The 25,540-nt window shown below is 36.9% G+C and overlaps 3 protein-coding genes and 2 pseudogenes across 6 annotated transcripts; 2 read left to right on the forward strand and 3 right to left on the reverse strand.

Moving 5' to 3' along the window:
- Nucleotides 1-242: 242 nt before the first annotated feature.
- LOC143631807 (gamma-interferon-responsive lysosomal thiol protein-like) lies at nt 243-2,539 on the reverse strand (annotated as a pseudogene). Its single transcript, XR_013153433.1, has 5 exons — nt 2,306-2,539; nt 1,139-1,204; nt 783-924; nt 617-709; nt 243-520 (listed from the first exon to the last, which is right to left on the reverse strand). The product of XR_013153433.1 is annotated as a gamma-interferon-responsive lysosomal thiol protein-like (transcript).
- A 3,181-nt stretch (nt 2,540-5,720) lies between these two features.
- LOC143631903 (cinnamoyl-CoA reductase 1-like) lies at nt 5,721-9,342 on the reverse strand. The gene is made up of 6 exons (XM_077100535.1): nt 9,141-9,342; nt 8,902-9,074; nt 7,559-7,744; nt 6,728-6,890; nt 6,445-6,631; nt 5,721-5,999 (listed from the first exon to the last, which is right to left on the reverse strand). The coding sequence occupies exons 1-6, from the start codon at nt 9,259-9,261 to the stop codon at nt 5,855-5,857; spliced, it is 975 nt and encodes a 324-aa protein (XP_076956650.1). The 5' UTR covers nt 9,262-9,342; the 3' UTR covers nt 5,721-5,854.
- Nucleotides 9,343-10,856: 1,514 nt separating this feature from the next.
- Nucleotides 10,857-11,850, reverse strand: LOC143631808 (gamma-interferon-responsive lysosomal thiol protein-like). Of its 2 annotated transcripts, XM_077100446.1 has the most exons (4): nt 11,715-11,850; nt 11,357-11,497; nt 11,187-11,279; nt 10,857-11,090 (listed from the first exon to the last, which is right to left on the reverse strand). In XM_077100446.1, exons 1-4 carry the CDS (start codon nt 11,760-11,762, stop codon nt 10,959-10,961), a joined length of 414 nt encoding a protein of 137 aa, XP_076956561.1. In that variant the 5' UTR covers nt 11,763-11,850; the 3' UTR covers nt 10,857-10,958. The 2 variants fall into 2 exon arrangements, with proteins under 2 accessions (XP_076956561.1, XP_076956560.1); XM_077100445.1 differs by lacking the exon at nt 11,715-11,850 and having other exon boundaries at nt 11,357-11,617.
- A 6,833-nt stretch (nt 11,851-18,683) lies between these two features.
- On the forward strand, nt 18,684-22,036 carry LOC143631810 (glucan endo-1,3-beta-glucosidase 9-like). The gene is made up of 2 exons (XM_077100447.1): nt 18,684-19,039; nt 20,826-22,036. The coding sequence occupies exons 1-2, from the start codon at nt 18,687-18,689 to the stop codon at nt 21,934-21,936; spliced, it is 1,464 nt and encodes a 487-aa protein (XP_076956562.1). The 5' UTR covers nt 18,684-18,686; the 3' UTR covers nt 21,937-22,036.
- Nucleotides 22,037-23,236: 1,200 nt separating this feature from the next.
- On the forward strand, nt 23,237-25,163 carry LOC143631811 (UDP-glycosyltransferase 87A2-like; annotated as a pseudogene). The gene is made up of 2 exons (XR_013153434.1): nt 23,237-23,752; nt 24,298-25,163. The product of XR_013153434.1 is annotated as a UDP-glycosyltransferase 87A2-like (transcript).
- The last annotated feature ends 377 nt before the right edge of the window (nt 25,164-25,540 follow it).

Consider the following 25,540-nt stretch of genomic DNA (forward strand, 5'->3'; position numbering starts at 1 on the left):
GGGTACGGGTATTAAAAACCCGATACCGGGTATTTTTATCAGGTCCGGTTCCGGTTTCGGGTTTTATTCACCTCTACTCTAGTTTACAAACTGCAATTTTTTAAGGAGCTTTTTTTGGGCCGAAACCTGGAAATTTTGTACTGTAGGAAAGCCCACTTATGGTGTGTGTGCAATTTTAGAATAAGCAGCATTTTGGGCCTATGGATCCTCATTAAAAGCCCTTTTTTTCTAGCTGATTGACATTTGTGAAAAGAAGTCACTAGGATAACACTTTTATCATTAAGTTATTAACCTTACATAGATTATCTTATTCCTACATGATCATCCAAGAAGCCACCGTTGATGAGATGACTTCCAATAGTGACTTCCCCTTTGACTTCACATCTTCTCCGTTGTAGCACACATGAGTTAAGAACCTTGCATTGTCCGTTGGAGCGGTATTTGTGCGGGAAATACCAAGGCAAGCTCGGGGAACGTTAGAACCTTTAAGCTTTACATATGAAACTTAATCTGTGTAATCCTACATGTCACAAAAAAATAATGTCATTAATTTCTCTAGACAAAAATCAACAAATGACAAATTTGTTTATCGTTTACAAACATATGAAATACTCACATCATAAAGCGGTTTTCCATCCACAACGACCCACGGCACATATTTATGAGGAGGTTTAAGAGCGGCTGTTTCATCCGCGTATTGTAGCTCAAGCTGCATACATGGGATAAGAATAAGAGCAACGAAACGGGCATAAACTTAACACGCGATTAGCAAGTAAACAAACCTTGTGTCCAATACCACTCTTGTAACAGTCTACAATGGGTTTTGGATCCAAATCTAATTTCGTAAAACATGTATTCCACTCGGTGTACCTCCCTTCGTCATTTTAACTTTTCCACGCAAGATACAAAAGGAAAGTGATCGCTCTGCATCAAATATTCGTGTTAGAAGGATCAATACTACAAAGTCAAATGATGTCTTAACTATTAACCCCTTGAAGACTACCAGCACACTGTAAGTTGAATTTTACCTGGTCCCGCTGGTTAGCGGGGTATTGATGGGCCTCTGAGTTTTTCCTAACGGGTTTTAATGGTTACTAAAAAAGGAAAATAAATAAAGAGATTTGAACAATAGTCTTACCACAGCAGGCCATGCATGAATTGCACAAGCCTCTACAGTATTAAGTATACACTCCCATTCACCATGCTGCAACAAAAATGAATAAATAAATTTTATAGAATAACGGATTGATTATAATTGTTGTAAGTTGAGTGACTATATTATTATTGCTTACAAGACTTATAATTTACCTCATCATGATATTTATGATTATAATATCATACCAGTTAAAGTATGTTTGATTAGAGGTGTTAATATATAATAATATATTATCATTGAAACCGAGTTAACAATTAATCGCTGGTTCGACCGTTTGAGACTTTGAGATTCAAACGGTTTGATTCATGCTTTGGTTTTGAAAGGTTAACGGTTTGGTTTGGTTCAGTTTGCAACATGCAAATAATTGTGTAAACCGAACTGACAATTTAAACTTTACTATTGATACATTTTTTCAAAAAAATTCGAATATGCAAGCATGTGTAATATACTAATATGTAATCAAGAAAATCCATATATATTTAATTTATAACTAATGACATAGACTAAAGATTTTCGAGAAAAATAAACTAATAAAAATCGGTCCGTACCTTTAATCATGATTTTTTTAAAAAAATACTAATTCAGACTATAGTGATATATTTACGAGTAAATTTTTAGAAAATTATGTTTCAAACGAGCCGCTTTAATGTTTTTATGTATATAAAGTTAAGGTTTGTATAAATACAAATTAAATTAACGTGTTAATTGTACGAATCAAGTCGTGTAATTATATATACAAGATAATGTAATTGTAGTGTAGTGTAATTACGCTAATTTTATTGATAATTACGCCACTTAATCTCTGTAGCTCGCTTTTATATTTTTATGTATATAAATATAGGGGTATATAAATATAGGGGAAGGCTAACATAAAAATGAAATTAATATGATAAACGTGAGAATCAAATATACTGTATATATAACTACACTACTTGATTCTCACGTTTAACACGTTATATTCATTTGTATTTGATCCAAATCCTATAAAATAATGACCACCTGTATATTTATTAAAATTAAAAACAAAACGAACAAACATATATAAACGAACACAAATAGACGGTCACAAACATAAATGAACGGAACAAACAAAACGTGTCTACATGTGTCCGGTCCGTTTACATGCTTATTCGAATAAAACAGACAAACCTGGCAAACGAGTGTACCATTGGAACTGATCCTAGCGTTCCCGTACGGACTAAGCTTAAGATCAACGATCGAAATCAATCCGTTATCGAATATCTTGTACAGATTGAAATCGGCACAAGACGGACACAAAGCTTCATAGTATAACGTCAACTTCACTTTCTCTTCTGCAGCAACCACCACCAATGACACGATTGCAATACTTGATCGGCGACTGTTGCACCGATGAGAATTCATATTACGGTGAATAATGGTAATGGAGTATGGGGTGAATGTGAATTATTATTATGGTTTTATATTTGGGGTTAGTGTTGCCACTGTGTGTTTTGGTTGTTTTAGGGGATTGCATGAAACTGTCCGGTTAGAAAAAGTGGTAATGGTGGATTGGCGGAAGGGTGGCGGTTGGTTCATTGAATGCCACCGTCAGTGTATACGAATGTCTGTTGAGTGTAGAGACTAGAGAGAAAGGATGTGATGACACGTGTATACGAATAAAATAATATCTATGGGTGAGTTCAACTGGAATTCTTGTATACTTTTTAGTTTTTTAAGTCTATGTATACATAAAAATTTTCAAATGAAGAAAATAAATAAGATTTGTTATTTACTGGAAAAAATAAACTAGGTTAACAAAAAGTACTAAAATAGCATGATTTTAATGGCAACGTCAAGTGTTGATTTACAAGAAATTTAAAAAGACATTAAAGTTGTGTAGTTTGTCAAACTTCATGTATGAAAATGACACTTAATTTAATAATGAATAAAATTCACACTATGTTATAACTCACTTGACAAAATGGTTTTGACTCATAACCCATGGATAGCTAGATAGAATGAGATGAAAATTAAGAATTATAAGAAATGTAAGTTTGACATCTAAGATTCAACATTTTCTTTTATTAGTATAGTAAGAATAAATAAGATTCACAGTGTTAAACTGAGTTTGAGTCAAAACAATGGCTCGTTCAAAGTTTGGATACGAGTTTGAGTCGAGCTTGGATCATTACTTTATAGAAATTTTCTAAATATATAAGTAACTAAAAATATATATAAATTAATTAATTAATTAGCAACCGAGCTCAAAATTTAGAAAAAAAGATGAAACAAGTGGAGTTTAAGCTCTCGTAAGTTCACATGAGCTAAGCTAGGGCCTAATTAGTAATATACCCACAACAATTTTTATGTTAGAAAGTTGACCTCTTTGACCCAATAAGTCAAACTTCGTTTTTTCCCATAGTTATACCATAGTGAGTTTTTACCTTCACTTTCTTTCATACTTCATGAACAAATAACTACACCATCACATAACCTAAGTTGTTTAGTTCAGTATAAAGAGAATTCCTTTTGGTAAAATATGATAGCATGAACAATATCAAATTAAATTATGTCAATATATGTATTAGCGCCCCCCCCCCCCCCCCCCCCCCCCCGACACACTACTAAGCACCTAGAATTTAGATCTATTATTTCTCAAAGTAATTAAGCCACAAACAAACCCAGAATCTCATCAATGAAAGTAAGCATATAATCATTTGACATGCATATAAAACGAACTGCTGTAAACGAAGTTATGCCACCATCAAATCAACTTTCATTTATCACATCAAATACAAATTGTTGTAAACTGATGAATAAACAATCAAACCTCATAAACCATTTATCGAAACTAAAGTAATGCATGCTGATATTTCTGCACAAATTCAACAAATAATATTCTACCCTACTTTTAATCCCCGCCCTCTTAAACCATGTACAACTTTATTTCTCCGCCAATCCAAACGTCGTGAATCCTTGAAAATCTAGAGCTAAGGCTTTAAGAATATGCAAGGCGGCAACCTAAGAATCAATGGCGATCGATTTGTTGACATGTTCCACGGCAGGTTGGATGAGTATTGCAGTTCTGCGATTAATGAATGTGCCAGAGAAGAAACACGGATCCGATCCCATATTCGGGTCCTGGATCCATTTAGTCCACAGGGTAGGATATGATAACAACCAACACAATATGAGTAGAAACTTCCTAAAGTCCAGTGACAAGAACCTGCAAAACAGACACCGTGAGTCTCGTTACGAGAAGGACAAGAGGGGGGGGTCTTCCCGTAACCACCCTCCGGCATAAGAATCTGTACAGTTCTTTAAGAGAGGAAGTACTCAAGTAAACAGAGTAAGTACAGTGGGAGTATATGAGAGTGATTATGTGAGTGAGTGAATGAATACCTCATGCAGGTTGACAAGGTATTTAGCCGAAGGATATGGGAAGGTGATTAGGCCAGCTGTCCCCTTTCTAGAAGATCTTAATAACCGTCTGAACGTGTGTCCCTTTGTGATAGGTTGAGCTATACGTCCCATGTGCATGGGTATAACAACCTGGACACACGTCACCTTCTGATAGGACGGATCATACCCTTGCCATGTGCACGGTTATAACAACCTGGCCAGGTGTCCTTCGCTCATTGGTTGGTGAGTCCCGTATTCTTCAAGTAACGATCGTGGTTATTCTTCTAAAAGATAGTTAGTTATCTACAGCTGTCCTATTGGCACTGCCTTCCGGTCATTTTGGCGGACAGATGTCCTGTCCTGCAGATGACTTCCGAGGGTGCCTAGATGCTTCCGCGTGTGGTGCAAGGATGTTCTTCCTCTACCATGTTGTGCGGGTGATCCATATGTTCCGCGGGTGATATATGAGGGGTTCCTCTCTTACCCGCAGATGTTGCTTAAGGGTATTTGGGCCTTTTTGGTACCCTACCTCTATAATGTTAATGAAATTATAAAAACAACCTTGTTACTTTACTGAATTCCCTAAATGCCTCTGCTACCGTAGATTGCTAAAATACTGCCAACATTGTCCTTTAATATACAGGATAATTGTATGATTTAGACTCTTAACAGTTTACTCAAGCTCAATAAGTCAAGCTTCTTTTAGATCATGCTCATTTACTAAATGAGCTTATTTTTTAAGCTCAGGGTGGTCTTTTTAACTTGGCTCAATATGAACATTTAACAAGTCAATCTCAAATAATTCATTAGTTGATTCACTTATTTACACTCATGTTATCCCAAATCATATAAATTCTTATGTTACAACTTACAAACTAACAGGCTCAACCTGTTGGAAGTTATTTTGGTTAGATTTTTTTAAAGTGACTACAAGCATGAGAATTATTTTTTTTTCTAAACCGGTTTTTGCCCGAACTTATTTCTAAGAGAAAAAGGATCAGTTCAGCTCAAAACCAGTTCCTGTTTTTTTAACGATACTTTAACCAGTTTGGTTCGTTTTGGTTTTTACAGTTTTCAACAGAGGTATTCTCAACCCGATCACAAACTGACGATTTGGTTCTTGCCAAACCAATTTCAATACCGATTCTGGTTTTGGGTTACAAAGCGGTTTCCGATCTTGAACCGATTTTTTTACACCTCTATAATGAACTTGCCTGCAAATCACATATATAATGCAAAGTGGCATTCTTTTCACATATAGTACACACATAATAAAATAAAAAACAGGGAGATTGTTTAAACTAAAAATACAATCTCTAGTGAGACAAATGGCATTCAAGATAAAAAGCCTTTGCTTTTCAAAGTCTCAACACTGTCTCTGATAATCTGCTCCATAGGTATGAACTCAAGGCCCAAATCCATGAGCTTCTTACCTCCGTTCTTCGACCTCAGTAACCCGGGCTGGGTGTCCTTTGGGAACCTAAAAGATACATATAAGTGTGTATAAATTAAAAAGAACACTAATATTTTATTTGACCCAATCATCTTTTTCAATAACCGAATTAACCAAACAGTTTATAGCCAAAATCAATAAGGTATGAAAATCTAAAAACCAATTATAGGTTTTCAATGAAGCTAGTATGAAATTCACTATGTATCCCCTAAAACGTTAAATAATCATAACCAACATCACTCCATCCGAACGCTAGAAAATGAACCACTAATCAGAACCTATAGTGCATTATATGTTTGTTTCAAGTTCATTTATGACGAGTTTCGGGTATAACCTATTCCAGTCACCTTGTCAGAACCTATATTAGAAGCAAATGAAGTTCCGTATTCTGATGACGATTTTATTAAGTGGATAACCAGTAACTCATGTAATAATTCAATCATGCAAGATGTAAGAAAGTAGCATAAAGTACCTGGGGATGTTATACTCGGGGTATAATTCTGCAACCTTGGCTGCAAGATCGCCATAATGAGAAATGGATTCAACACACATATGTCTTCCGGTCGCTGATTTATTTTCATACACCAATATATGAGCTAACGCCACATCTTTCACATGAACAACACCCATGAAGAAATTCTCATATGTATCTGTACATCCTGCTCCAATACCACATGAATTCACATTGAATTTACAAAAACGTAAGAATATTAATCGCTTTCGTGAAATTCAACTAATATAATTGTGCCGGTTACCTTTGATAAGAAGAAGAATCATCTGCATGCTTGCGTTAATTGTTGGAGGAAGAATGGGGCCCATCACTGTTCCCGGGTTCACCACAACTATATCTAAACCTTTCTCCTTAGAGAATTCCCATGCAGCTTTCTCAGCTAGTGTTTTTGAGAGAGGATACCACAACTAACATCATAAAAAGGGCGTAAGTTTCTCCAAATACACACTAAATCACTTACCTTTATCCAAAAATTCATGAATTTCAAATAGCATTCACATTACTGTTTAAGAAACAAAATCATCATGTTGGTTTCAATGTTTCCAAACATAGAGGGTAAACATGTAAAATGGTCAGCTGGTCTCTATCAATCTATTTCTAAGAGGCCCAATGATTCAAAATTGAAAATCTTAAATAGCTAGGATATTGGTCAACCATCACCCAACCTAAAACTGTTTAGAGCCTTTTAAAATTTCTTCACTAATAGAAATGGGACAATGATTTAAGTTAAGGTTAATATAATTATAAACAAAGTTAGGATATTAGTTATATAACAAAAAATAAATACATATGTGTTGTTGAAGGGTCAGGGTCACGCCTGGTCAACCCAACCTTGCTTTAAAGTTTCACCCTTTTGACTTCATAACACTTTTATCAACCCATCTAGTGCAAACAGTTTAAAATCTCTAAGAATGCTGGCCACGTGATTATTCTCTAGCAACTTCTCAGAATTGGTTAAATTCGGTAAGCTTTTTGTTCATTATCGGATCTAAAAGGTAACTGACAACATACTAGAAAAAGAATGACCACAAAAATAATTATCTTGAAAATTAAGAGCAAAAGAAAGGCCGCTGACCTCCTTCTGCTTGCAATATTCTTCATCCGTCCAACAATCCTCGCTCTTTGGGACATCTGATGGCCAGGAAGGACTAGGCACAATGGCTGAAACAGATGAAGTGACAACCACACGCTTAACTCCCAGCTCCTTTGCTGCTGTGAGTACGTTGATTGTACCCTTGATTGCAGGTGCCAGTAACTCATTCTATCAATCATAAACCATATGTCAATTTATAGCTATATCATATCCAATATTCTACACATCCAACCAAACTGCAAATCAACAAGTAATCTCTCCACATCTTTTTATAATGATCTACTTATGCTCATACCAAATTCTGTATGCGTTATGGAAATGTTGTTGCAATTGGAAAGTTATTATTAGTGAGTTGGCTGAGTTAGTTCAGTTGACTTTTGAGTTAGTTAGGTTTGTTGTTAGTCTAACTAGCACAATAAGTGAACTATATTTTCCTATATATTGTAAAGATGAAGGGTAATATAGAGCATATAATGCGAATGCTCTAATGCATATAGAAGTCTTATGATTTGTTGTATTTTAACCAAAAACGACAATTAATCGAATTACCTAACTTCTCTCGCTACTCTCTCACTTCAAACTAACCTCAACTGTTTTCAGTTATATTGGTGCAAAAGAGGAACATACAATTTGTAGGAATGTAAAGTTTGCAAGAAAATTTATTAACCTAAAACTGCTTTTAGAAGTAGTTACATTGGCATTCAAATTCATTAATTCAAACAATCGCAGACTAAAAAAAGTGTAATTAGCAAAATTAAGTCAAAACATTGGATATAACTTGCTTTCAGATAGGACTGTTCAGAAAGTTCAAAGGTCGCACGAAAAAAGCTCGTTTATGTTTGGCTCGGCTAAATTTCTAAACGAGCCGAGCTCGACCTATGGTTGGCTCGGCTTGGCTCGGCTCGTTTATGTTAAACCCTAAATTTAATATATAATAATAGCATGCTAAAATAAGAAAAAATAAAAATAATACATATGTTATGCCACTTGAGCTTTAAAACTTCATAAAAAGAACAAAAATAAAACATATAATGTTATAAATTCTCTAATTTTATATTTTCTTTGTTTATATATCAATATCTGTTAAGAAATTATATAAACAAAAATAAAAATTAATGAGCTCGGCTCGCGAGCTTAGATCGAGCTTGATTTTTCAGCTCAATAAAGTTACCGAGCCGAGCTTGAGCCCTAGCTAGTTCAGATTACACAATAGCTTTCTCATACACGAACATTCACTGACTTCACAACTCCTAATTTAAAATCTAAATCCATTCAACTGGTTAAATCGAAAAAAATACTTCATCCCTGAAATAACCGTAAATCACCTCCGGATCGTGAACTTTATCAACGGTGCACGGTGACGCCACGTGGAACACACCGGATGCGCCTGTAACAGCGGCCACGATCGAATCATAATCGAGTAGATCGATTTGAAAGAGACGGAGCCGTGAATCTGCAGCTTCTAAAGCTTCCAGATGCTTCGTTTCATTCTCATTCTCTACAATTAAACACGTAATTAATCAATAAACAGTTAAGTGAGTGATTAATAATAATAATAAGTTACTGAGATTTTTGACGGTGGCGTTGACGGTGTAGCCGCGGTCGAGGAGGAGCCGGACGAGCCATGAGCCGATGAAGCCGCTGGCGCCGGTAACGCAGACGAGTTTAGCTGTTGATTCCGCCATTGTTTCAGTTTGGTATATGTATATTGTTGTTTCGGTTTCACCCGTTGCTACCTATTGACTAATCTGATCTCTGATATTTGGGTTGCACATGTCCTGAATCCTGATTCATACGGCTGGGTCCAGTGACGTGGTAAAGATACCCGACTCGTGTCCTGGTATACTTGTCACTAGAATTTAAAAAGATTTTACTTCACTTTTGGTGTATGTAGTCTTATTAATTTTTTTAGACTATGTCACAACCAGTGTTGTAAAAAAAATCCTGACTAACTACTAATTAATCTTTAATTAATTGTTAGTCCCTTTTTTACTGATTAATTTCGAGCTAGTTGGTCAATTAATCGATCAATGATAAAATCTGGCAAAAATCGGCGATTTTCAGTCAAATCAAGCCAAAATTGGCGGTTTCCGGCAAGATTCCGACAAAAACAACGGTTTTCGGTGATATTTCGACCAAAATCGGCCGTTTTCCGCGGGATATTTCAATAAAAACCCCCGGTTTCAAGCGAGATTCTAACCAAAATATGTTTGTGTATGTATAAAACTGAAAACTACATATAAAAATGTGTGTATGTATGTATAAAATTGAAAATTATACATTAAAGTTCGATTCGATTAATCCCGATTAATCGCAAATCCCCACCTCACCTCCCCACTAGCGACTAGCGATTTTTACAACATTGGTCACAACCCAAACTCAATCCAACCCAATCATTTATTAAAAAAAAATCAATTTCTCTTTTTTTTTCTCTTTCTACCTATACAACCCAATCTAATATCTTACTCACTATCAAAGCCTAACATAAACCAGTATTTTATTAAATAAACATGTTTCATTTTATATCAAATGTTTAATATTTTTTTATAAATAAAACCGTGTCATTACATTTTGTAAATAAGGGTCAGAAGTTGTTATTTTCATGAAAAACCAAGTTATATATAAAAGTTTGGTTGCAAACTTAGGTTGCTGGAACACACTAGGTTGTAACCAGTTGTGGACAAAAAAGAATTTCAAAAATTTTAATTAAAATGTTTGTTTGTCTTTTTGTGCCACCTTACAACTGGTTGTGATAAATGGCCACCATAATGGATAATCTTAGTTGTCAGCGGCTAACAGCCGAATTCGTCATATATGAGTTACACTCGTCTTTTAATTCAGAGAAAACCCTTACCAAGGGTAACGTTCATGAACACTTGCCAGCAGACACGGCAATACAGTAAGATAAAACTTATTTATTTCAAGGGTCCAATTAGTAAATACCGCATACTTGTCTAGTTTCTCATCATCTCACCTGATGCCATCGAAACTAATGCTAGGGGCATGAATCGAACATGGGCCACACTGAACACCAAGTCTTTTCCTTAGCACTTCATCACTAGCTCATTGGCTATTTAGCGTTTTATTCATGTTGCAATGATTAAAGGACTTTACGGGCGTCCGTTGAAGCGATAATTAATATTCGATTTAGAACAGTAGATCATCGATGTATACCACTATACCAGATAAAATGAAACAATATGAAACGAAAAACCAAACATAGAACTTGATAAAAAAATCACGCTTTTATTTGATAACAAAAAAAGGAATTTACTTGCTCAAAACAATAAACCATGACCCTTGAAATCATAAACCTAGACCCAATATATCAGTCTTTTCTCTTGGCTAGCTAGCTTCTCATGCCAAATTCATTAAGCCTGTTTCACAACTCGTTCACGTGTAAACCGACTCGGTTAGGTCCAATAGTAACTGGGCGGGTTATACCAAGGCAAGCTCGAGGGATGTTGGAACCTCTATAAGCTTTACACACGTCACGTACGAAATTTGTGTAATCCTACATGTAACAAAATAACATCATTTCTCTAGCAAGAATAGATAAATTTCGATTTTATTTAGTGGTTACAATCTTAAGAAGATAGGAAATACTCACAGCATAAAGCGGGTTTCCATCCACAACGATCCATGGCACATATTGTTTAGGAGGTTCCAGAGCGTTTACTTCATCGATATATTGTAGCCCGAGCTGTATACACCAAGCTAAGAATAAGATCAATGAAACGGGTATAAACTTAATATGCGATAATTACCAGGAAAACTAACCGCTTGTCCAATACCGCTATTATAACAATCAAGAACGGGTTTCGGATCTAAATCTAATTCCTCAAAGCAAGTTTCCCACTCGGTGTACTTCTTTTCTTGATATAACTTTTCCACGCAGTATATAAACGGAAAGTGATCAGTCTGCATCAAATATACTCGTGTTAGAAGGACCAATATTAAATATTGTAAAGTCAAATAATTCTCCATTGGTTTCCTGTCTTAACCCCTTGAATGCTACATGTATAGTTTCAGATGTGCTTTACCTGGTCTCACTGGTTAGAAGAGTATTGATGGACTCCTGAACTTATGATCACTAATAGATGAGTTCAAATAAAAAGGCTTTGAACAATAGTCTTACCGGAACAGGCCAGACATGCATTGCACAAGCCTCCATAGCATTCAACATGCACTCCCATTCTCCATGCTGCAATACAAATGAAATAAACCAGCCGTTTACAGAATAGGGTTAATCGGTACAAATAAAATAACGGCTTGATTGTTCATTTTCGTATGTAGAATGTATGTTTTTGAATGATTAGCCCAACCGGTACTAGTAGATCGGTTAGTTTGGTAGTTAAGCTAATTCTTAATTGTACTTAAGGATGATAAATACTTCAAAAGATATTAGCTTAATGTGAATATACATTTCTCTTTTTAAGTTTTAACTTCATCTATTCTATCTTTCAGTTTAATTAATATATCATAGATAGAGGTGGCAAATGAGTTGGGTTGGGTCGAACGAGTCATAGGTTGAAATGAGTTATGGGTCAAAACGAGTATGAGTCAAAATGAGTTTGGGTCAAAACGAGTCAATTAAAAAAAGGGTTGTTTTTGTTTGGGTCAAAATAGGTATGGGTCAAACCGGGTTTTGAGGTTTTTTTTTTTTTTTTTTTGTGAACGAGAATAACGGCGGAAACATTTTAGTTTTTTTAGATTTTTCGTTTTTTACTTATATTTTAAGTTATGATTTTTTTAATTATTTTTTGTGATTATTTTTTTGAGGGGTTTACTATTAAGATCAAAAACCCTCAAAAAAACATTCAAAAATAATAATAAAAAATTATAACTCAAAATATAAATCATAAAAAAAAATAAAAACACTAAAATGTTTCATACGTTGTCCTCGTTCCATATAATAAAAAAAACATCTAGAATCGAACCGAAACCGAACAAAAACGAGTCCGGAATCGACCAAAAATAAACAAAAGAAACCAAAACCCAACACGTCACGGGTGAAAATTCGTGTTGACTTGAAACCTGAACCTAACCCATTCCGATCTGAAACCCGTTTCGTGCCGAAACCTGTCTTGTACGAAAACCCGTTCCGATCCGAAACCTGTCACATTTCCTTAGGACACTAACCCACATCGACCCATTTCTTTGAACTTGTTGACCCATTTTGACCCGAAAATAAAAAGGATGGAATTTCAAATGACTCATTTTGACGCATTTATTTAAACCTTTTACCCAAACCAACTCATTTAACTTTTAAAACAACTCAAATTGACCCCATTTGAAAGGGTTTGGGTCAAGATTGTCACCCCTAATCATAGAGTTCCTCTTTACATTCAATTTATATTTATTATTATTTTAAATAAAAACTAAACACATTATTTATGCATACTTTATGATATTTCTTATACCTTAATACCTTAGAAACTAAAATTTAGCTCATAAAATGTTTATGATTGATATCATACTAATTAATGTGATATTGATTAGAGCTTTAGAGGTGTTAATAAATCGTTGACACCGACCGAACCAAAGCAGGTCAGATTGAGATTCAAACAACGGGTTAAAGGTTTGATTCGCTTGGAATCAAACCAACCATTTAACCTTTATAAATTTTTATTTATCGAATATGCATTTACGTGCATGCATGCATGTATTATAATCATGAACCATCTTTATATTAAAACAAAAGCAATCAATCAAACAGTGAATATATTCACCTAGGTGGAATCAGATCTAAAAAATGTGTAGATCAATTAAATAAACGTAAAACATTGATCAATATGAATCAAATAATAAACAAACCTGGCAAACGAGTGTGCCATTGGAATCGATCCAAGCATTTCCATAGGGAATAAGCTTGAAATCAACGATCGACATGAGTTCGTCATCAAATACCGTGTATATATGATTGATTATGCAATTTGCACAAGCCGGACACATAGATTCGTAGTATAATGTTAATTTCACTTTCTCCCCCTTTGCCGCGACAGGTGACAGGAGGAGATGCGAGACGATTAACAGAAGAAGTATTGCAATGTTTGATCGGAGATTGTTGCAACGATGAGAATCCATATTAGGCTAACCACGGTGAACAAAAAGTGTGGTGTGTGTTATATATATGATGCTTCTGTAGTTAACTGTGACCACCCATAATACAGTTTGTTTATTTTATTAACTTTAAATAGAATTATACTAAATAATTATTATTATGTAAATAACAATATACTTGATATACTAAATATAAATTATATAAAAAAATGCTTGTTTAGGCTCACGAATTTACTCGAGCTTAATAGATAAAGCGGAGACTCAGACTCACATCTATTAGGTGAGCTTATTTTTAAGCATTTAACAAGTCGATTTAGAGCGGCTCACGAGCATTACTTACATCCATATTATTAATTAATATTATCCCACACCATATATTTATATAAGCTACAAACTAGTTGGTTCAACTATAGGTATGTAAACGAACCGAATGGTCATAAACGGGGGCATGCTCATTGTAAGGCCCCGAACCCGGTAGCCTTACTTTAGCGTCGGATTTACTCATAAACACAGTTCTTACAAATCAGAGTTCATTAAAACTTTCGCGGAATATAAAAACTTTCATGAAACGTTACAACAATCCAAAACTTGCCTTATTTAAACATTCTTGTCTTTCAAAATAAACGTCAATTACATTAAAACATCTTGAGTCTTCAGATGCCAGTCTCCTATTCGCCCACCATGTGCCCGCTCAAGCTAGCTGTCTCATTCTACTCACCTGCGTGCATACTAAAAGTCAGCTACGCTGAGTGAGTTCTAGTTAATCGGACGCCATACAATACATATACATACATACATATCCGAAGATACATATCCATACTTAACTAGTTACCCTTCTGTTCTACATACATACTTACTACCATACATACATTCATATCTACAATCACTAACCTCAGTCTACCGAGAGTACGTTCATAGTCTGCCGTCTATACCTGTACTCAAGGTCGTGAACACGTAAAAGGTCCGCAGTCCTTACCTATGTTCACCATTCATGGTACGTGCAAGGTCCGCAGTCCTTCCCTATACCATCCTACATCCACAACACGTACAAGGTCCGCAGTCCTTCCCTATGTTGCAACCTAATTCATAGCACGTACGAGGTCCACAGTCCTCCCCTATGCTACCACAATACAAATACATAGCACGTACGAGGTCCGCAGTCCTCCCCTATGCTACCACAATACAAATACATAGCACGTACGAGGTCCGCAGTCCTCCCCTATGCTACCACAATACAAATACATAGCACGTACGAGGTCCGCAGTCCTCCCCTATGCTACCACAATACAAATACATAGCACGTACGAGGTCCGCAGTCCTCCCCTATGCTACCACAATACAAATACATAGCACGTACGAGGTCTGCAGTCCTCCCCTATGCTACCACAATACAAATACATAGCACGTACGAGGTCCGCAGTCCTCCCCTATGCTACCCCAATACAAATACATAGCACGTACGAGGTCCGCAGTCCTCCCCTATGCTACCCCAATACAAATACATAGCACGTACGAGGTCCGCAGTCCTCCCCTATGCTGATGCCTATCTATAATACGTATAAGGTCCGCAGTCCTTAACTACGTTGTCGTCTATTATCTGTAACACGTATAAGGCCCACCGTCCCTATCTACGTTTACGTCTATCATCTACATTACGTATAGGGCCCGCAGTCCTTAACTACGCCATCACCAGCCGAGTCTATGTCCGACAGAAGCTAGAGGGATTTGCCATCCTAACTTACTATGTCGAACGTAGAACTCACATACCATTCGTGTACCTGTATACACATACTTCACATATACAATAATTACATTATAGCATAAGAACACTCTAGGCGTTCTTTACATCATTCATTTAACAACCATGCCCTTTGTCGATACGTGCAATATCCGAAGATCGTTCACGCCCCGACAAGTATTCATTTGTAATGTTCATACATCTTCGATATATAATATTCGTATCTTTGTTTTTAACCTGACAGTACGCGCAATATCCGAAGATCGTTCGCGTACCGACAAGCAATCATTCATATCCATCACATATATCACATATGGCATACACTTATCACTTAGGATAAATGTATTAACAACACATCGAGTATGCACACAGCCCCGAAAACATAACAAGGAATGGGGCTAGAAACTCACCTGAACTCTGCTTCTTCCTCCGATAGTTGTAAATCCCTTCTTTAACTGAGCTCGGCTGACTGTATAAGTTACACGTATCAATACTCGCCTGATCTAATCTGGTGGCCTAGTATTAGCTTACTTTTACTTTTCGTTTTAATTTATTTTCTAATCGAACTTGACTTTAGGCGAAGTTAAACCTTAGGCGAACTTAGCTTTAGGCGAAGTTAAACCTTAGGTGAACTTAGCTTTAGGCGAAGTTGTCATCAGGCGAACTTAGCTTTGCAGGCGAAGTTGTCATCAGGCGAACTTAGCTTTGCAGGCGAAGTTCATCAGGCGAACTTAGCTTGCAGGCGAAGTTGTCGGCTGCAGCTACTGTTCGTCCTTAATCATCTTCGTTTCTTAACCAAATAACTCGATTTAGGTATCCACGGAATCGTCTGACCAGCGCCTACAAACCCCAACCATCCAATCGGCCTAACATCGATGTTTAAGGGGTGCGATTTAGGCATATAGGTTACGGGTTCTTTTATCAATCGATTAACCCATCAAATCTTAACCATTTTCAGTAAGTTTAGCTTTGTAGGATTCGTTTTTACCATACAAACACCGATCTATCATTTCTATACTAATCCAAACCTAAACGAACATGTTCTCGATATAAACGTACCGTAAATAAGTCGAACTACGAACACGAGCTGGTCTTGTTGCTTTGGTTCGTCACGACGATCTAGCACCAACGAGCTCGGGTCCTTGCCTTTGGATCTTGGTTCGGGTTGTGTGTTTTGGAGTGTGTAGAGATTAGGATGGAAATGAAATGAGGGTTTAGGGTTTTAGGTTGGTTTAGGGGATATTTATATCCGTTAAAGCCCATGGACTTAAGGCTCATTCTCATTTAACCCATCTCCATTAATCTAAATCCATGATCCGTTCTTTACTCGATATTAATTAATTAATAACGCGAACTCACTAAACGTAACTTTCTTTATTCAACATTATAAATTTTAGGATGTTACACTCATATTCATTCATTTAACTTAAACCGAACGTGAACATGAACATGAACAGTTAATCGAACAATTTTTTTTGTTCTTGTTCTTCGTTAAGAAAACAAACATATTTGTTTATTTTATTACTTTAACTAACACAAATTGATCGATGGAACAATTTTTTAACATTAACATGCGAGAAGTGATATTACACCGAGAAGTGCGAGAAGTGAATGTGTAACTCCATTAATCCCTAATTTCACTCCCTTTTCTTACTGTGTAGGTGCGTATGTACGTGTGTAGGTACGTATTTTTGTATATGTGTATGTATGTTTGTATGTGTGTAGGTATGTAGGTTTGAATGTGGCTCGGTACGTTTGTATGTGTGTAGGTAGGTTTGAATGTTTGTAGCTAACACATAAATACAACCAACCTACATACATGTAGGTAACATCATAAGAAAGGGAGTGAAAATAGGGCTTAATGGAGTTACACATTCAATTCTCGCACTTCTCGCTGTAAAAAAACTTCTGAAATGATCCAATACATATATATATAACATATCGTGAATGTAAATGCATACAAACGAACATAAATGAACGTAAAAAAGAAACATAAACAAACAAGTCTAATACATGTAAGTATCCAATAATGTCAATGGCTAAAAGATATGTCTAAATGTTTGGTTTGAGGGATTTAAGCATTCACCAGACGAATGCTTAAACTTAAACTGCCGATACTCGTAATGAATTAGGTGGGGTATTCGACCTGATACACTAGATAGAAATAGAAAACTGAGACCAAGTGTAGTGGGGCGTCAAAGAGAGGAGAAAAAATTCCATAGCGCACAGAACACCACCCTGAGGCTATGGGGTGCTTTGGATGCTTTTGGAGGGCAAATATATCTTGGGTGTTTTGTGGAAAGCGTTGATATGTTGACTTCGGTCAACCAAACTTTCAGCCAATTCATGATTAAGAAGGTAGCCCCCCCCCCCCCCCACCCACCCACCACTACACCCCGTCTAAAAAGAAACACATAAGTGTTCAAAAAGTTCTTCAATGTGCATAAAATATATCTTAGATACATGAACCATGGGAATGAATGGTGCACAATTGTCTAAATAGTTCCCCAAATCTAAAATATGATGTACATGGATTATGGAACCAAAGACATGTGACTGCCTAGCTAGTTCCTCATTATACGTATGTATGAGGTAATCTGTAATATGTTGACTCAATTTCGTAGAAGAAAATAAGGTCTGAGATAACTTTATATATAGATTTCAGCCAAAAACGTTTACACATAGAAGAATTGATATTAGACATCTCCAAAGACAAATTGGAGAAGGAGCAAGTTGGGAAGGAGAAATGTTGGACATGTCGGGAATGAATGCCTTGCGACGGAAACTTGCAATGAATTTAATGAACAGGACCTTAGCAATGGTCTTTGAATCTTCTGTATTATACATGAATCACCAGTCTTAGATTTGTTCATCAAGCTTATTTTTTACCCGTAGGTTAAAGGCTAGCACTAGCCAGCATAATGACGCAAGCCATTAAATGTGCCTAAGGCCATTCACGCTTGTGGTATTAAGTCCACGTCTCAAATGTGAAAAGGGGTGTTAATTTCAATCCAACTACCATTTATCACGACCATAAACACATTAGCTCTAATCTCTGAATTAATATTTTCACCCGTCTGGGTATCAAGAAGACAATTGCTCCTTCACGTTACTTGCACTCGTAATTTGTATATTATATCTAGCATTTAATGGTTTCGGTTTGATTCGGTTCTGAACCGTTGCACAACCCTAACGCTAGCTAGTGAGATTATAATAATTTGTAAACACAAGATACAAATGTAACTTTCAAACCATAACTTAAAATATGAAATAACGCCCAAAAAAAAGTGAAAACAGTCACACACTACAATGGTTCCACACCACCACCACTCATCAACGGCGGTCACAATAATAATACTCGCCATCACACTCCTCCACACCCCATCTAGGGTTCAATCCATCGGAGTAAACTGGGGCACCGCCGCATCCCACCCCCTGCCGCCGTCCACGGTGGTGGACCTACTCAAACTCAACAAAATCACCAAGGTTAAACTATTCGACACCGACCCACAAATCCTAGAAGCCCTTTCTGGGTCTTCAATTGATGTTACTGTCGGCATTCCTAATTCCATGCTCCGGTCGTTAAATGCTTCGGTTAAGGTTGCCGAGAATTGGGTCCATGATAACCTCACTCGTTATATATCTGGGCGTACACGTATAGAGTATGTTAATTTGAACAATAATGATAGTGATGTTATATTGATAGGCATTGATATAAATGGAATTAGGGGTTTTTTAAGTTTGATTATTTTGCCTAGGGGTGTAAACGAGCTGATTCGAGCCCGAGCTCGGCTTGTTTTGACTTACGAAGGCTTTGTTTTCAAGCTTGGGTTTGGCTCGTTTATTATTTATTATATACATTTTGTTATTATTATGATTATATAGTTTGAGAAATAGTTAATCGAGCGTAAGCTCGGCTTGAGCCTGGGTATTAAGTATTAAGTATTAAGTGTTAACTTAATACATAAGTTTCTTTCTAAAAGGGTAAAACTTAAAATACACAAGGCTTAGTAAGGCTCGACGAGCTTTAATGAGCTTCCCATACGAGGCTCGAGCTTGGGCTTGATAAATAACAAGCTTTATTTGAGGCTCGGCTTGTTTGCTATTATTTATTATATACATTTTCTATATATTTTGAGAAAAAACTTAATCGAGCGTAAGCTCGGATTGAGCTCGTTTACTACCTTAAACGAGCCAAAGCTAGGATCAAGCTTGGCTGTGAAGTGTTAACTTAATGCATAAGTGTCCAAAAGGGTAAAATTTTAAAACACACAAGGCTTGTTATTTGTTAGGGCCTGATGAACTTAATCGAGCTTCCTATGCAAGGTTTGACCTCTGGCTTGATAAATAAACGAGGTTTATTTAAGGCTCGAGCTCGAAAAAGCTTGGCTCGTTTCGGGCTTTCTATTGATTCGAGCTCGAGTAGCTCGCGAGCAGCTTGGCTCGTTTGCACCTTTGTTTACTTGTGACAGTTTTTTTTTTACCTGTTTTCTTGTGAACCGGTTAATTTGGGTTGCAGTTTATTTCACATTGGTGAAATATAAAAAAACAGTAGTATAAGGGGTGAGTTGGATGGGTTAAAGGCTGCAGTAGTCTATTTCTAATGCACAGAACATTGTTTATATAAGTGTCTATGTAACCTATTTATAGAACATATTCTAAAAAATGGACTAAGTGACAAAACGATTATTTTTCCGGTTTCCTGGGTCAAAGTTGTTTAAAATTAGGATATGCAGAAACTAGGGGTGTATACGAGCTGAGCCCGAGTAGCTCGAGGAGCCCGTTTTTTTTTTACTTACGAGAGCTTAAGGTCGAGCACGGCTTGTTTCGAGTTCTTTTTTCTAAAGCTTGAGTTCGGCTTGAAAATCATTTTTCCAAGCTCAAGATCGACTTGGGCTCGGCTTGTTTATTAGTTAGTTTATATACATTTTAATGTTTTTATATATTTATTAAAATAATTATTTTTACATATAAAACAGTGTGTATTATTTAGTTATTTTTTTTATCTAATAAATATTGTTATATAAATATATATTCAGTACGTTAAGTTAAAAATTCTATAAATTGTAGACTCGTTTAGACTCGCAAGCCCGCTCGAGCTCGATAAGTGAAGCTCGGGCTTGTATAAGCTCGGCTCTATTTGAGGTTTTAGCGAGCCAATCTCGAGTAGCTCGCAAGCCATCTTGGCTTGCCGTAGTTGAAACTACCAAAGGATGAAGAAATTATAAATTGTTTACTTAATAAAATGGTTTATGTAAATTAGACAATAGAGACAAAACTTCTGGTTCTATACAAAGTTTATTTGATTGTACACAGAGCAACGCCTCGTGTATGTGATGTGTTCGCCTTTTAAACTAAGATGTATATGACTATATGTTCTTTTAATTGAAGTACATTATGTTTTTTCTGATAACTTGATTTTACAAAAATGTCTACACACATTTACAGGTACATCACGATCGGAGATGAGCCATTTCTCCAACGATACGGTTCCCAGTTCTACCCTTATGTAGTCGGTGCAGCCGTTAATGTCGAAGCAGCACTGATCCGAGCTAAATTATCAACCAAGGTCAAAATTGTAATTCCATGCAGCTTTGATGCATTCGGGTCAGAATCCGGTCAGCCCTCGAAAGGCCACTTCCGACACGATATTAACAAAACCATGATTGAAGTACTCAATTTTCTCACCAAAACGCGATCCCCTCTATTTGTGAACATCTCACCGTTTCTTAGTTACTATCAAAACAAAAAAATTTCACTCGATTTTGCATTATTCAAAGAAACCGCACGCCCTCATAATGACACGCGCAGAATATATAAAAACAGTTTTGAGTTAAGCTATGATACACTTGTTACTGCTTTAACGGTTTTAGGGTTTCCTAATATAGACATTGTAGTTAGTGAAATCTGTTGGCCGACTGATGGAGCTCCAAATGCCACAGTTTCAAATGCTGAGATATTCACCAAGGGTATTTTGGACTTTTTCCATAGCGGAAAAGGGACACCGCTTCGGCCTAAGGTGATGCCGCTTGAAATTTACCTTTATGCCCTTTTGGATGAAGATCAAAAAAATATAACCGCGGGGAATTTTGAAAGACACTGGGGTTTGTTTACGTTTGACGGTCAAGCCAAATACCAGGTTGACTTTGGTCAAAGCACGAAAAGGGTTGGGAATGCACAGGGCGTGGAGTATTTTGCTTCTAGATGGTGTGTGGTGAATAATAACATTAATATGTCGAATGCGACCGCACGCGCGATGGAAGCGTGCACAAATGCCGACTGTACTGCGCTTTCGCCAGGTAGTTCGTGTTTCAACCTTAGTTGGCCGGGTAACGTGTCGTATGCGTTTAATAGTTATTATCAGCAGCATGATCAACGGGCGGATAGTTGTGATTTTGGGGGGTTGGGAATGATCACAACCGTTGATCCATCGGTTGGTAATTGTAGGTTTAATGTAGAACTGAAAGCTTCTTCATCGGTCCTGCTTCGCGGGTCAAAGTTTGACTATTTTTTTATCTTGATTGCTTTGTTGGGTTGGTTGTTGTTAGATAGGTTCTAATGGTAAAGTTTTATTTAGTAAGTAGATTAGGGTTATTGATGTTTCTTTGTGATTTTATTATGAAACATTTGGAATTTTTTCCACTAATATTTATGTTTTTTTAGTTTTTTTTTTCATTGCACTGCTAATGGTAGTAGTTTAGTTGGTTATGTGATTGAAGTGATGATTGGAATGTGATGCAACCATGTTAGTTTTGTCTACATCAGATTGTATAAATCGAATCTTGCCGCTTCTTGCTTCTTGATCCCAGCGGTGCACCGTAATCGTTATAGCACTTAATAGTTACTTAAAATCTAGCAAAAATGGCGGGACACGAGTCTCACTTGAGGTGATGGTTAAGGGTGCAAACGAGCCGAGACGCTTGCAAGCTACTTGAGCTCGAATCGTGAAAAAGCTCGAAATGACCGAGCCTGAGTTTCAAGTAAAGCTTGTTTGGTTATCAAGCCTGAACTTGACTCTTGTGTGGGAAGCTCATTTGGGCTCGTTGAGCTTAACGAGCCTGTGTACTTTTAAGTTTTTACCTTCTTTTGTACTTCTATATATTATTTTTACGTTGCACAGTCGAGCTCAAGCGAGCTTTAGCTCGTCTAAGGTACTATACGAGCTTGAGCCGAGCTTGGCTTGTTTTAAGATCTTTGTCTATTTATTTAAAAATAATTAAAAAGATTTATAAATTAATAAATAAATGGTAAATGAGCCATGCCTGAGCTTGTAAAAGACAACTCACGAGCCAAACGTAAGCTTTAGAAAAAGAGCTCGAAACAAGTCAGAGCTCGAGCTCGAAAAGCGCCTAGCTCAAGCTCTTGTAAACTCTAAACCGGCTGAGTTTGGGCATAGTCTAGCTCGGGATTGGGCTCGACCTGTGTACATACCCAGTGATGCTGTAGAGTAGAGGTGCCTGGTTCTGGGCATGGTCAACAAAAGTCAAAACCGGGTCGGATAGGAACCTGTTTCGGGTATAGTCAGGTATTTGACCGGGTTTTCCCAGTTTTTTCGGGTTTCGGGTAGGGTTGGGTCGGGTTTTGACCGGGTATTTCCTGTTTCGGTTCCGGCGGGTCCGGATCGGTTCCGATTCCGAGGAGAAATCCAATACCAGATCGTACCCACGGGTCAGGTACGGGTAGGAACCGGTTTCAGGTCACCTCTAGGGTATAGTAATTTAGCTGTTAAAAAAGCTGGATAAATTATTAAATGGATCTCATGGAAGACAAAATCAATTTTTGCCTCCTTCAGAGTCAAGATTGGTGGTCCTATATACAATCAAAAACTTATGCAACTGAGCTTTCAAAAGGAATACACAACTAAACAAAGACCACCCATCCAGCATACCCTATCCCTTCTAATGCCGGACTCCGTAAGCCACCATGTCGTGGCGATACCATTTCCTGGCCGAGGCCACGTCAACCCCATGATGAACCTATGCAAGCTCATTGCCATGCAACGACCTTCCGACTTCCTCATATTGTCACCGAAGAATGGCTCGGTTTCATTGAAAGTGAATCAAAACCACATAACATCCGGTTTGCGACTATCCCAAACGTTATTCCATCCGAGGTAAACCGAGCAAATGACTTCCTAGGGTTTGTAAAAGCCGTACAAACAAAAATGGAAGAGCCGGTGGAGCTACTGCTTCGAGAGATGGAGGTACCGATAAGCATGATCATATACGACACGTATTTTACATGGGTGTTAAACATGGGCAGCCGCTTGAACACTCCGGTGGCTAGTTTGTTCACCATGTCGGCAACTGTGTTTTCCATGTTGTATCATCATCATCTTCTCGTTGAAAATGGCCACACTGGTGATAACTTCTCAGGTATATTATATTAGAGGTGTACACGAGCAAAGTTGCTCGTGAACTACTGAAGATCGGCTCGATAACAACATAAATCGAGCCGAGCTTAAACGAGCGCAAGCTTCATTTAATAAACAAGCTCGAGCCTGAGCTTCACATATCGAGTTGAAGGCGGCTCGCGAGCATGGTTTTTGTTTTTATAATTTTTATTTAATCTATTTATATAACTATTATTAGCATATGACAAAAAAGAATTAAGCAGTACAGATTTTATTAGATATTTAAAAGTTATAAATATACATATACATGTGTACATATTTATTAAACTACATAAATAAAATAATTAAAGATTAAATATTAATAAACGAGCAGAGCTTTACATACTACTCACGAGCGAAGCTCAAGTTTTAAAATTACAACTCTTAGCGAGCCAATCTTGAGCCTAAACTAGCTCGGGCTCAGCTCGGCTAGTTTACACCCCTAGGGTATATATAGAATATCATTTGAACATACAATATTATGTGAAAATCTTGAATATGTGTGAAAGTTGGTTTGATATTATGCAGGAAACACTGATGAAATAGTCGATTACATACCCGGAGTTCCTAATATTCGGGTGGCCGATCTTGTGACAGGCTTCAATGGGAAAGGCAAGGAAACCACTCAGGTTGCTTTAGATGCCATTTCGATGGCGACTAAAGCTCTGTTTCTTACATTCGTATCGGTTTACGAGCTCGAGGCCCAAGTTATCGATGCATTAAAGTCAGATATTTCCATACCTGTTTATGCTATCGGGCCTGCAATTCCTTACTTTAATTTGCGCAACGTGAAAAATGACCAAAATACCCCTGATTACGTAAATTGGTTAGACCGTCAACCCAAGGGTTCAGTGTTGTATATTTCACAAGGGAGTTTTCTTTCGGTGTCAAGTGCCCAACTAGATGAAATTGTGGCGGGTGTGCAAGATAGTGGAATACGATACATGTGGATTGCGCGTGGGGAAACGTCTCGTTTTAAAAGAGAAAATGACGAAAAAGGACTTGTGATGCCTTGGTGTGACCAACTAAGAGTGTTGTGTCATGGTTCGGTAGGGGCATTTTGGTCACATTGCGGGTGGAACTCAACCAAAGAAGGTGCTTTTTCGGGAAAGCCGATGATTACTTTTCCAATAGTTTGGGATCAAGTTCCGAATAGTAAGATGATAGTTGAAGATTGGAAGATTGGAAAGAGGGTGAGGGTCGATGAGGGTATTATAGTCACTCGAGAAGAAATTTCAAAACTCTTAAGGAGTTTTATGGATCCCGAAAGCAAAACATGGAAAGAGATGAGAGACCGCGTGAAAGAAGTCAAAAGTATTTGTCGATGCGCGATAGAAGCCGGAGGTTCTGCTCAAAACGACATCGAATCTTTCATTAACGACATTTCAAAATGATATAGATAAAATAGAGACATGGTTTAAAGAAATTAACTTCTTTATTAATAAAGGCTCAAAGCTTACTCTGTATATTAATTGTGAGTGTATGAAAAAAAAAGATTAATGATATAAAAAAGTATTTATGAGCATACGTCGTAGAGCTAATATTCTATATTAGTTTTAGGATTGTGTATGTATTTTTATTTGCTTATAGTCGTTGTAATACTAATACTGATGTTTGATATATGGATCATGGGGTTTTATATCTCAAGTTTTCTAAGACAAAAAATAACTATGAAATTGAGTTATAGTTTTAATTAGCCTCTTTTGCAACAACTTATAATTTTGTTAAATACACTAGAAGATAGACAACCAAATAAAGTCTTTACAAAACT

The sequence above is a fragment of the Bidens hawaiensis genome, unplaced genomic scaffold (assembly GCF_021521415.1).
Source record: "Bidens hawaiensis isolate Kalapana, Puna unplaced genomic scaffold, B.hawaiensis_p1.1 tig00006258_1, whole genome shotgun sequence".
In the NCBI taxonomy this organism is placed as follows: domain Eukaryota; kingdom Viridiplantae; phylum Streptophyta; class Magnoliopsida; order Asterales; family Asteraceae; genus Bidens; species Bidens hawaiensis.